Here is a 13,769-nt window from a genome sequence, read left to right as displayed (position 1 = left end):
ATTAAATATTAAGCTAGTTGTAATATACTGACATTTTTGGTTAGTTGATAGCTTCAGAATTCTGTATTATTTTAGTTATATGCAAACCAAAAATAAACCAATAGAAAAATTATATGAAAATCTTCTCAAAGTAGGAAAAATACTTTCTATAGTAGTATAAAGTTCTATTTTTTCCAAGAAATAGCAATGATTTGAAAAGTACCCATTTCTGTATAACAAATATAAATGTGCCCATCTACTCAACAGGAAGCACAAGAAACATCTATACGTAGCACAAGAAAACACAGATAAATCTCAAGAGACTGAGCCAAAAGAGTGAGGTATTTCAGAGAAGGTATTTATCATCAGAACAGTATGGTTTCCTATATTTAAGATCTATTTATTATTTATTTTTACAAGTAGCAAAGTCCCTCCATTTTTTTTCCAGCTTAATATACATGGATATAAAAAGCTACTGATTTCACTCCACCTCCCACCCTAACCCGAGTGGGATAACAGGAAGTTGTGAGGTCAGCCTCCTGATGACAACGTGGTTTCCTCTTTACCTCGGACTTAATTCTGGCACTCTCATCAGTCATCCTCTTGCTGATTTCTTTTCTGTCAAAAGAAACCATGATACATTAAATTAGCACATTCTAGTTGGGATATTTGTTCAGCCAAGATCACTTTTTCTGTCAGCAAGTATAATTTTCTAGAGCTCTTGGCAACAGATATGGTCGGAAATCATCATGGAGAAACATGTCTTAACTAATTCATCAGATAAGTTTATCACTTTGGCTCCTAGGCACATGATCCTCAGGTACTTGAATACTTCTCTTTCTTCCATTTGTGCAAACATTCCCACATAGCAAAACACACGAGAGTACAAATACACACATTCCCCTTGTGTAATACAGCTCAGAGCTGGATCTTCTCTTAGCTCTGTAACAGTATACAGACTTTCTTCAAAAGCATAAGTATTGTGAAAATTATTCAAAAAGCATAAACATAATAAAACAAATTTTCTATCATTCTAAGCAATAAATTATTCCTGCAGCTTACTTTATATATTTCATTATAGAATGACCTAACCATAAAATCTAGGTAGTATATGGGTACAATGAAATTTTACAAAGTCAATTTGAAAACAAAGATGTACACATATGTGTACTGAGTACACATATACTTTACCAGTTTAAGAAAATCTATGAGTTTGTGAGCATCCTCCCCAGTAGACAGGTCTACAAAGTCCTTCGGAAGTCGGTAACTCAAATAGGGACTGGGTTGAACTGTCACTTCACTGTTTGTGCAACGGAAGGCTGGAGAATCCTTCACAAAGAAAAAAAAGGGAAAGTCTGTGAGGAATTATCTTTTTAAGTCTATTCTTCAAAGTGAAAAAGATACTAGTATAACAATTTCAAATTCATGTTCCCTTCTGTACTAGGTAAGGAAGGAAATAAGATTCTGAAGTAAAAGAAACACCAAAATTTTAAGACTATTTCCACATGTTCACTAGAAAATAAATACACAGCATCTGAAAACAGTGCCCTCATGGAGACCTTTGGTCAATCCCTAAATGCTACCAGCCACTATTCACTGCGATTAGGTTATGGGTTCCTTAGTCCTTGAATGGGCCGGAGGCCTGTGGCTAGTTCTCTCTGGCCTTGAGCAATCTCATGCAGGTCAGAGAGCTATATTAATATCAGCATTTTCTATAGGTGCACAGTGGGAAAGTACTACCCTGGAGAATAAAGTTAATAGTGAGAGCAAGCAAGTGCTATGAATTCCTAATACTTTTGTGCTTCTCTTAGTCATTTAACTTACATATTTGTGTATCTCTCTTATCACCTATGGAAAACTGCAAATTTAAGTATCATATTTAACAAGTCTTCACATTCTTCAATGTACTTGCTTAGAGTCTTGCATTTAATATTTACATGTTGCCTTGTGCCAAAAAGGATTTCAGAGACAGAAGGCCTTGGGTTTGGACTTCATGAGTGGCAGGTATCTAGGTGAGGGATGGATGGTGTCCAGCAGATGGAGATAGGCCAGGAACTTGAGTGGAACAGGACCGTAGAGCCCTAGAAAGCAGGCCATATCTTATGACAGACCAGTCATCTGATAAATACTTAGGAAACACCCACTTTGCGCTGACTTCGTCCTAGGTGTAGGAGATAACTGGTAAACCAGTCTGGCAGACAGCCAATAAATAAGCAAATAAATACAACAGCAAGATCATTTCAGATAGTGAGAGGTGTTCTAAAAACACAACAACAGGGTGCTATGATAAGAGGCCACAGGGGTGGTCAGGTAACACCTTGCTGAGGACGGAACATGTGGACTGAAAAGTATGATGAAAGCAGCCCCGGGAGGTCTGGGAACTCAGGCAGGGACTGGGCACAACTTGGAAAGTAATGGGCACAACCGGGGCAAAGATCCTGAGGTAGGGCTTTGTAGCTGTGAGAATGAGAAGAAAAGCCAGGTCTCCATGGAGGGGAGTAAGAACGGTGAGACAGGCAGGACATGACTCTGGGGAAAAGGCAGGAGCCTGCTCCTGTTTCCCTGTCAGCCCCCGACCTCCAATATAATGTTGTTTAAATTAAAAAGAAAGAAAGGATTTGGATCATAGAGTGAATTTTGTACAAACTGTTTCTATCTACTGTGTCCCTCATATTTAAAAATAACCCTGTGCTGAATAATTTACACTCTCTTTCCTTGACATTCAGATTTAATGGCCCCCAACTCTAAGATGCCAGCACGAAGACAATTCTTTCAGCCATTAATTTAACAAAAATCAACTGTGCCTGAATTGTGCTAAGCCACACCCATCTGTGGAGAACATGAGAGATACTCCCCCCCCGCCCCAGCAACTTACAGTCTGGGGCAAGTACAACACAACAGGGCAAGAGCCTTGACAGGGAAAATAGCCATCTGAGCCAGATCTAGAAAAACAGGGCCAGAAAGGGCCCAGACAGAGTAATGATGAAAAGAAGTATTTCAGAGCTAAGACAAAAGATCCTAACACTGAAAGCAAGGCAGCAGCCAGAAAAGCAGGAAGAAACCCAGGAGGAGAGCATGTATCATGGAAACCAGAGGAAGATGTGCGATGAAAACACTGAAGAGGGTAACACATTCAAATGTTGCCATGCATCGTTCCCTGGCCCTCGCAGCGGCCCATAGAGCCCCTGCCAAGAGCAGGCTCTGTGGAGCAGCAGGGGCAGAGGCCAACCGCACGGGTGGAGGGGCACACAGGTAGAGAGGCAGCAGGCAGGAGAGGCAAAGTGAGGAGACCGGCTGTGAGCAGTTACAAAAACCACAGGTCACCTGCTAGCATGAGGGAAGCCAGTAGGAAATACTTGTACATATGATTATAGAACCACGCCTGGACAATATAAACTGCAGGGGTAAGAATGGCAATTTCTAGGTGGTAGGATTTCAAGTCTTGCCTCGTTCTAATTCCCTGGTTTTTTAAATGATGGTGTAAAAATAAAACTGCTTTTTAAAATACATTAAAAAAACACAAAGATAACATTTATGTAGTAAAATCATTTATTTTAACAAGTTTATATGTATGTATACAGGCATGTTATGTGTACCAAATATGATATAGAAAATATAAACCGTGGTTCTCAACATGGTAGGACTGTGGGTACTTCAGAATGCTCTTCAAAAGCAGGCGTGTATTACTTTCATAAGCAGAAAAGGGCAACACAAAGGTGTTGTTTAAAGAAAGTTTGGCTGCGAAGATGAGACAGAATTGCTGGCTGAAGACATGAGGTTGAAGGAGGTTTGTCTCCTTGGACAGAAGATACCTGAACACAGACAGGGCAGGTGGACAAGAAGAGAACGGGAAACATGACGGAGTGAATGGCAACACGAGTATCACGAGACACGGTAAGGAACAGCTGAGCAGGTGGAACTGTTAGACTGAGGAGGAGGGACAGAGGGACGCTGAGAGGTCTGAGGACAATTACATGAAGTCAATTCGCACCAGCGGCTTCTCTTCCTATGAAGGAGGATGTGGAATCATCTGCTGAGGGGCAGAAAGGGAGGATGGTGGGTGGTCTGAAGGCCACCGTGGGTGGAAGAGAAATCTGGTGAGGGAAACACTGCAGTAAGGTCCCCCTGATGGGGTCATGACTATGACTATGACAAGACCACACGCTGGGCACCTGCAGTTTTCCTCTCTCAGGGGAAGGAGCTAGGATCAGAGCCAACACAGAACTGACCCAGGGTCAGTTCTTCCAGGTGAATCAGGTATACACCCTTTTTGGTCACCTCCATGATTGAGTACCTATTAGTAAATCTGTGTTGATGCCTAAAGAACAAAGGAGCTATTATTTAATGGATTACAAGGTTTCCTGTAATCCTTTTTAACCTCTTACCTGCTCCAGAGTGTCTCCTTCACTAAAATCACCTTTTAAGTTTCTTCCAGATATCAGTTCTTCCCAAGTAAACAGCAGTGAATCAGTGACTTCACCGAAGGGATTGAAATCAATCAGCCACACCTTCCCCTAGAGTACAGACAGAAAAATTAGTAAGCACGGAATAAAAACAAACACTAGTTTGTCATCTGTCTTATCCAAAAGATCATCTTCATATTGTTTTTACCCACACAATAATATTAAAAATCCTGTAATTTATTTCAAGACGGTTCCTCCAGGTCCCAGCTGAGAAAGGATCACTTGTCTACAGAAATGCAGAGAAGCCTAGGAAAGAAAAGCCTTGACAAAGGCAGATATGCCAACTCCTGCCTAAAATGACACAACAATTCTAAGTCAAAAATCCAAGCAGGAGAAAGGACAATCTCACAGAATGGTTCCACCAAAATAGCATGACTGGAATGCTTTCACGGGTGTCTGCAATTACCTTGCATAAGAAAGCCAGGCAGGAAAGAACCAGCAGATCTGAGAGCACCTTCCTTACCCCTGAGAGGCTGCTGCAAAAGGGGCATTTAAAACACATACACACACACACACACACACACACACACCAAAAATGTAGGGAAATTCTCAGTTTTCTTCAGTCTTCATGTAATATTTGCTTTGTATGATAGAGCTTGTGGCACATGAAGGGGAAATGAAAAATATCAATCTTTAAAAGCAATTTCTATCTTCTGTTCTGAGTATTGGTGGGCAATGCGAAAGGTTCTAGATGTGGGGAAAGAATACTTCTGACCTAGCTATTCTGAGTTTGATTAGAATCAGGTGCATCTTAGTGTATAAAGCAGCAGAGCACTGATATAACAGACCTGGGGAATCTGTGTAATTGTGCCAAGAGATTAAAGCCACATTTGATCACAGAGATGTATTTGACATTTAGTAAATGTTTCCTTGAAACTTTTTTTTTTAATTTTACTTATTTATTTGACAGAGAGAGAGACAGATCACAGGTAGGCAGAGAGGCAGAGAGAGGAGGAAGCAGGATCTCCGAGGAGCAGAGAGCCCGATGTGGGGCTCGATCCCAGGACCCTGGGATCATGATTCCTTGAAACTTTTATCTTTTATTTTCTCCTCACTGAAACATTCATACACTGGCACCATTTTGCTGTTGATAATTTTTTTGGTAAATATGTAATCATGTCTTGATCAGATGTGTGTGCATAAAATTATATCCACCTAAGGAACTAGACTGCTGAGCTGGCATTATAATCTCTAGCACTGTTTCTCATCTGGCTTCAAAGAAATTTTTAAGAAAAATGAAGCATCTTATTAGAACTAGCTTCAAACATCAGAAACATCTAGCAAGTAGCCAAAAACCATTACAGGAAGTTTGGACCACATATTTTTTGATAAGTTTCCTATTATATACTAATCCCCTCTTTCCCCCACCAGCCCCCCAGCCCAGGAGCAAGCCTGTATCTCTTTCTTGCCACCTGAGCTGTTTTCTCACACAGATTCCAAAATCACTTGTTCAGTGTTCATGTGAAATAATGTCAGCTATTAATCAACTTCTTTGTGTGACATTAGCTTTGTTTTGGGGTGATTAGTAAGATGTCTTTAACATACTGTATATTACTTTAAAAAAATTGGTATTTTCTAACCTCCAAACCCTTTCTACTTGAGTTTTCATAACCAATAAAACCACCCCTTTATTAAGGGGGGGGATACTTGTTAGTAGAGGACTATTGAACTCTATAAACTAAAAATATGTCATACTATAAAAAACAAGCAAAACTAAAACAGATCAGCTGGCGGAGTTTGTTCAGAAGGCATCCTCTAGTTTACTAAAGGAAAAAGAAACCAGCTATAATCAGGCATGAAACTATCAAGGATTTTATAGCTCTAACATGTTTTTTATGTAACATCTCAGGCACAAGACATCCTGAGAAAGTCTGTTTTTAGGCAATCCATCAGGTAAGAGTGGTCACACTGACCTTCCTGGTATCTACCAACTAACCACCCTGCTACCTGCCCAAAGAAATCTCTATGCATCAAACATTACCAGGCACTGAAGCATAAAGACCAATAACACAAAATCTATTCCTTCAAAGAGCTCGGGCCAGGACACATACACTCCCCTCCCTCCCCGCCCGCTGCCAATGCGGTTTGTAAAAGCCTAGAAATAAGCTATGTGTTCATAGATAGGAAATAGATAGGAAAATGGCTAAACAAACTACATAGTACATTCTCAAAAATAAACTACACCATTGTATGAAACTAGAAAGCTCTCCAAAAATACAATGTTTTAAACAAATATATATGAAGCAAGGTACAGAGTATATATCACATGCTAACTCCTGTGTATGAAAGACAGAAAAAGGTAAGTATATTGCTTGTTTCTGCAAGCAAATACTGGAAGGATATATAAAAAACGAATAAAAGTGTACTTGTAGGAGGCAGAGAGGAACAGAGGTAAGAAAAGACTTTCTATAAGTATTTTCACAATGATTTAATTTTTGAGCAATGTGAAGATATTCTCAACTAAAAAGTTTAAAACTCAGTAGGTTTTACACAGCAGTGTTGGCTAGGGTGCAGGGAGGGTCATCAGGAAATTTGGGGGAGTGATGGGAATTCTACAAGTTCACTGTAATAGTGGTTATACAATTTGATGTATTTGTCAAAATTCATATAACTGTACCCTAAAAATGATTAATTTTACTCTGTGTAAGTTATTTCTCAAAAACTCTAACTAAAAAAATTCAGTAGTTTTAAATGGCTGAAAATACAGGGATGCCTGAGTGGCTCAGTCAGTTGGGTTCCTGGCTCTTGATTTCAGCTCATGTTGTGATCCCAGGGTCATGGAATTGGGCCCTGCTTCTGGCCCTGCACTCAGCAGACAAAATATAAAGAACAAAATATAAAGAACCCAAATACCTATCATTCAGTTTCAACAATTATCTTGTTGAACCCCACACCCAATCTTATTACATCTATATTCCATCCATTCCCCCCAAATCTGTATCGTTTTGAAGGTCTCTTCAGACACCATTTCATTCACAATCTAAAAAAAGATTTTCACAATTATTATTACCAAGCTTAATCTAACAAACATCTACAGAATATGTCACACATTAGTTGTAATTTTTCAAACACACACAGAACAGAAAAAAAAAAGTGACCAAGTTGCAAAGCCAATCTCAACAATATCAAAGACTCACGATCAGACATTTTTAGTCCTTACAGCAATGAAATTAGTAATAAAACAACAGCCATCACTAAAATAAGGAGACTGCAAAAATTTTCCAAGTCTCTGAAGTAGTTATTCTAAATTCTAGTTATGAGTTATCATCACTTAAGGAGCTCCTTAAAATACATATACCAAGGCCTCATCCCAGACCTACTGAATATGTGGGCCATCTCTGACATATGTGACTGTTAGAATCTATCAACACTGAGTCAACTTGCCCAGCTGTAGTAAGAAAGTAGACACATCAGAATATTGCCAAACTCAGACTTCAGTTCCACTGTATAGGAGAGACCACCATAAAGACTTAGTTTTCTGCAACCGTCATAAAACCAAATTTCCGCAAAGTGCCTAACAAAACAGTGATACGAGTGCCACTGAGTATATGCAAATGTGTTTTACATCACGGTTTAAATCTCTTCTCAGAACCTGTCAGCATGTTTCTACTGGTATGTTTCTCACTTTTAAAAACCTACAACTTCTTTCAGTTCTGTTAGATCATAGCAGTAATTACTTCTCTACACATCCAACTTCACTTGAGACATTTATATAACTCTTTCACCAAATTACCCATTTGCACTGACCTGCCAGCAATAGTGAATCAAAGCAGACCTGCACATTTTCCAGGGAAATACTGACAGACCTTAGTAAATTCCACATTTTTAAATGCCATTAAATATAACTGCATTAAAATATAATTACTTCAGTTTTAATATCTGTAAAATGAGAATAACACATACCTCACAGGGTTATATGCATAACCTGAGTTAAATACAAGTAAAGTTCTTCTGAGGGGCGCCTGGGTGGCTCAGTGGGTTAAGCTGCTGCCTTCAGCTCAGGTCAAGATCCCTGAGACTGAGCCCCGCATCAGGCTTCCTGCTCAGCAGGGAGCCTGCTTCCCCCTCTCTCTCAGCCTGCCTCTCTGCCTACTTGTGATCTCTCTCTCTTTCTCTGTCAAATAAATAAATAAAATCTTGAAAAAAAATTCTTCTGACCTACACATTAGGGTAGCAAGCTAGGTTTACTCATTCACTAACTGGTTGATTTGATCCCACTTATGACCAGCCAATTCCCTGGAATGTTTAAGTCTCAAGGATAAACTCCTTGCAGGTCAGGAGATCATCTTGTTGGAAGCTTTTTGCTAGAAGCATGGCATCTGACAGTACAGGCTCTCTTTAAATGTTAACTGTGTGAGTGACTGATGCGGCCAGTGTCTATCAGTCAGAAGCAGAGCTGGGACTAGAGCCTGGGTTCCTGTTGATCAGCCCTGGTTTCTATCCATTCCATCACACCAGCTTCCTGTCCTTTCTCTAACCTTTGTTTCCACTAGATTTAAAGTGCAAAGTAACATTCCTCTTCCTTACCACATCTCAATTTGTAACTCCTCTTTCTAACTCTTAGCAGACACTCTTACCCTTGAAGACATAGAGGTGAAAACAGAGTAAGTGATGTCTATTGGCTAAAAAGAGGCAAGTCAACAGTTAACAGGTATTTTGGGACATGACCATATGGGCCAGACCCTTTTGTCCAAAAAATGATTCAAAGGTATCGCAAGCATCACAACAGTGGAGCTGCTTGAGCTTGGAGAGGGAATGAGAAATGTGCGGGTAACATTTGGAAAACATATGGTCACATACTCAGAAAACACACCTCCTGTCTTCCCAACAGTTTAGTCAATAAGCACTAATCACAGGACGTTTAGTGACCCAGATTTTTTTTTAAAAGATTGCATGTCTTGATAATAAAACCTCTGCTATAGGATTAAATGAAGTCAAATTTTTGTTCTCTTTTTCATTATATAGTTTTCATCACTTGTAAGATTTAAAGAATAAGCAAATCCTCATCTTCAGTCTAAAGATAAAAGTGATCCCAATCATGCTAAGATCTTTTAGTTGATTAAAAATAATTACCCCAATATCAAAAGACAAACTTCTGGCCACACTTACGTGTGCCAACTGAACTATTTTAAGCAGGCCTAGAACCCTGACAAAAGTGGAAAGCAGGACATAAAGTAGCCATTTAGCCATCTGTTAAATTAATAAATCCTAATCTACAAAACTATTGAAAATATGTCTCTCAATGTTAAGTATATGTTAAGGGAGATTCTTGACCACTGTGACTTTCAAACACCTTAGCTGGTTTGAGAAAGTATTTTTTGAGCAGCAGATTCCTACATAATGGCTACACACTCCAGAAGACCAGCCCTGATTTTAAAGCGTATCAGATAGTTGTTACTTACCCTACTGTCTCTATATATATCGAACACAACTGTAAAGGAGAAAAAATTCAAAGTTAACAATGAACGACTATTTTCATGATCTAAGTCTCCTTTTGAAAATTAAAATGAATCTTATTATTCATTACTCAAATAGAATATAAGTACCTTGAGAACTTCATGCTTCTAAATCTCAAAATTTTTAAATATGATAAGATAGCCTACAATGTTTTATTTATATGATTTTATTTTCCTTTACTCTACGCTTGGCCATAATCCTTTATACAGTTGATCCTTAAACAATGCAGGGGCTGGGGGTACTGACTTCCCTGCAGAGTTGGAAAACTCATGTTTAAGTTTTTACTTCCCTGAAACTTAACTACTAACAGCCCGCTGTTGACCCAAATCCTTACCAATAACATAAACAATTAACATGTATTTTGTGTATTACATACTGTATTCTTACAATAAAGGTAGAGAAAATATTAGTAAAGTCATAAGGAAAATATATCTACAGCCCCACACTGAATGTATTAGGAAAAAAATCCACATGTAAGTGGACCCATGCAGTTCAAACCTGGGTTAATCAAAAGTTAATTGTATTTAAAACTTCAAACCAACACATCATCCCAACGAATTCACCATTATAAACAAATAACATGTACTAATGACAAAGACATCAATCCTTTAATTCATTTGATGAGGAATGATTTCAGTAAAATCTGTAGTTGGAAAGCATAAAATCTAGCTATGGTTATGGCATGATTCATCTTTTTTAAAATCAAACTTGCCACAGAACCCAGGTTTGGCAAGAAGAAATCAGAACAGATTTTAGAATGCAAGAAAACTCTTTCATATACAATATACTTTCTTAAAAGCAAGCCACAAATGTTTACCTTATAACTGGTACTATCTGATCATTCAAATAAAAAAATCTAGAAAGGTATACCAGTCAACTAGCTAATTTAGTCTGAATAACACAAGCATTTTGCTCTCTGTAGATAGACCCTCTGAAATGAATAGTAAAATGTCTAAAATGATAAGAGAAGTATCTGCCTTGGTATTAAAAAGTGACTGATTAAAATAAGATAAAATTAACATGCCAACCATCAGATACAGTAATACAGCAAAACGGTTAAAATACAATGTTTTTTTTTTTTTTTTTAAAGATTTTATTTATTTATTTGACAGAGATCACAAGTAGATAGAGAGGCAGGCAGAGAGAGAGAGAGAGGGAAGCAGACTCCCTGCTGAGCAGAGAGCCCAATGCGGGACTCGATCCCAGGACCCTGAGATCATGACCTGAGTCAAAGGTAGCGGCTTAACCCACTGAGCCACCCAGGCGCCCTAAAATACAATGTTTTAAATCCAGTTTTAAATTCTGCACCACCAGGGTGCCTGGGTGGCTCAGTTGGTTAAGCGTTTGCCTTTGGCTCAGGTCACGATCTACACACCAGGCTCCTGCTCAGCCGGGAATCTGTTTCTTCCTCTGCCCCTCCCCTTACTGGTGCATTGTCTCTCAAATAAATAAATTCTTTTGAAAAAAATCTGCACCACCATGAAGTAAGGTTCAGTAACATTATGTACTTCATTTCACTGAGTCAATAAAAATTACTCACAGTCTTCATCCAAGAATTTGTACTGTATGTGTTTCTTGAAAAAGTCTTGTATGCATCTGCAAATCTCTTCCTTTTGTTTAGAAATATGATCATAGTACTGTGTATAGTCCCTTTGAGAAATACCTGATAAAAAAGTATTTTATATTCATTATTATATAACATTCTTTTAAAAAAACATCAAAATGTAATTTAAACATCTTTTTGAGAGAACCATTAAAGTAGATCAGAAGACCAATCAGATGAATATTGCATAATACATGATTCAGCATTTTATACAGGTAAAAAACTTAGTAAAAAATTATCCATTCATATGGATAGATATGTTCTAAGTTCCATATTGTCATGCATTCTTACTTTAGAAATAGTTATTTTTATTTAGTACAATAAGGAGCTCAGTCATAAATACATTTACAATGTAAAAAAATGAAAGAAGCAATTTTAAACCTATACACGTAGACAGTTGCTTCTTGATTTTTTTTTCCAATGAACTTTCTACAAAATGGTATTCTTTTCCACTCTTTGGGAAACTTAAAATATTCCCAGTGTCTTCCAATTCATATTGTATTTCACAGAAACAGGCTATTTTTCCTGTTCACACATGCTACAATGCCTTTCACAAGCCTAATGTTTCAAGCCATGGAAAAGTAAACATTCCCTTCTTCAGAGTGACTGGCTGATTTTATTCCAAATACACTAAAGGGATTATTGTAAAAACTCCCTCAATTTGCTCTAGGCCTAGGAAAGTTTTCTACTTGAAAGAAGGGTTTCCACCCAATTTCTTCATCAACGACAATACAACTCTCTTCTTTAGCTCTGCTTGTGTTGCACCTTCTTCCAGAAATACCTAACAATATGATCAATTCAAACACCCCAAGTTTCTTTCAGGTAAATTAACAGATGTTAACGTCACATTCACTAAATAGTGCTCATGTGGGGCACCTGGGTGGCTCAGTCAGTTAAGCTCCTGACTTTCGGTTTCAGCTCAGGTCATGATCTCAGGGTTGTAAGCCTGAGGCTGTGTGGAGCCTGGTTAAGATTCTCTCTCTTTCCCTCTCTAAAAAAAATTATAATAATAGACAAATTTTAAAAACTTTTAAATTTTTAAAATTTTAAAAAATAGTGCTGATGTGATTTTATTCAAATCACACTTTTCTTGGTCAAAGATAAGTTTTACTGCATGGAAAACATGCAAAGACAAAAAGCAGATTATTTTCAATACTTGAGTACATCACAGCAAAGTAATAATCTGAGAGGAAGAAAATGGGTGGCTTTTTAAGTAATGCACTTGTCTACATATTTCCTCTTGCTAGAATAATAAACACTGCTCTAATAATAGAAACAAAGATCCCAAAACTTGGCTTTTTATGATGCTTAAAATAAGTGGTGTGTTGCTAGTAATACTTAGGAAAGTCCCAAAGAGAAAGCAGGTAACATGATATGTAGCTTAAACTGGGAATGGCCAAGATCATCACTTTAATCTCCAGAATCCAGACATGATAAATGGACAAGATACTTCTCTGTGGAAACTGAATATGACCTCAGAAGCACTGTCAATAGAGAATTCCAGAGAGTCACTACTAATTGGCTAGAGGTAGCATCTGAGATAAAGACCGATTACTACCCTCTCCTAATAGAAATTCACTTCCTTCAAAAGCTTGTCTTCTTGGAGCAACTGGCTGGCTCAGTCTGAGGAGCATGTGACTCTTGATCTCAGGGTCATGAGTTTGAGCCCCATGTTGGGTGTAGAGATTACGAAAAATAAATAAACTTCAGGGATGCCTAGCTGGCTCAGTTGGTGGAGCACATGACTCTTGATCTCGGGGTTGTGAGTTCAAGCCCCCTGTGTGGTGTAGAGTTTACTTAAAAAAAAAAAAAAAAAAAAGAAGTAAAAGTAAAACATATAAATTTAGAAAGAAAAAAAAAATCTTGTCTTCTTTAAATGTGTAAAAAAACTCACCAATAAGTTTGTTTTCCTTGACAAAACATCGGAACTCAGCCCCAGGAATTAATTCACACCATTTTCGAAGAACAAGCTGTATAAGAGAGGAAAAATGTAACACAATCATGTAACAAAGGAATGTTTACTGGTCTAACAGATAATTTTATGCCAAGAGTATGTTTTAATAATTGCCATTATCAAATAGTTTAGAAGAAAAAGCATCATAAACCATTCTTACCATGAAATATAGGGAACAAATTTATTAGTCCAGTAAGTGGCAGAAACACTGTTAAAATTCTTTATGACAAAAAGCACTTTTGTCATTTATCACTTTGAGAGCTGACATAATATGCAAACCCAAGGATGAAGTTGAATCCTATCATCATTGCAT

General features: G+C 37.9%; 1 protein-coding gene across 2 annotated transcripts in view; it reads right to left on the bottom strand.

Annotated features, from left to right (window-relative positions):
- Positions 1-321: 321 nt before the first annotated feature.
- CDC123 (cell division cycle 123) overlaps positions 322-13,769 on the bottom strand; it is a 55,447-nt gene continuing 41,999 nt past the window's right edge. For both annotated transcript variants that reach the window (XM_046011008.1, XM_046011009.1), the window contains 6 exons: positions 13,397-13,472; positions 11,440-11,562; positions 9,845-9,873; positions 4,365-4,493; positions 1,171-1,308; positions 322-597 (listed from right to left, as the gene is read on the bottom strand). In XM_046011008.1, coding sequence (XP_045866964.1) covers positions 571-597; positions 1,171-1,308; positions 4,365-4,493; positions 9,845-9,873; positions 11,440-11,562; positions 13,397-13,472 — 522 coding nt within the window. In that variant the 3' untranslated portion in view covers positions 322-570. The remainder of the gene's footprint in view (positions 598-1,170; positions 1,309-4,364; positions 4,494-9,844; positions 9,874-11,439; positions 11,563-13,396; positions 13,473-13,769) is intronic.

Source organism: Meles meles, chromosome 7 (genome assembly GCF_922984935.1).
Source record: "Meles meles chromosome 7, mMelMel3.1 paternal haplotype, whole genome shotgun sequence".
NCBI lineage: Eukaryota > Metazoa > Chordata > Mammalia > Carnivora > Mustelidae > Meles > Meles meles.
The sequence above is the reverse complement of the archived record's forward strand: the minus strand, read 5'-3'. Positions and strand labels throughout refer to the sequence as shown.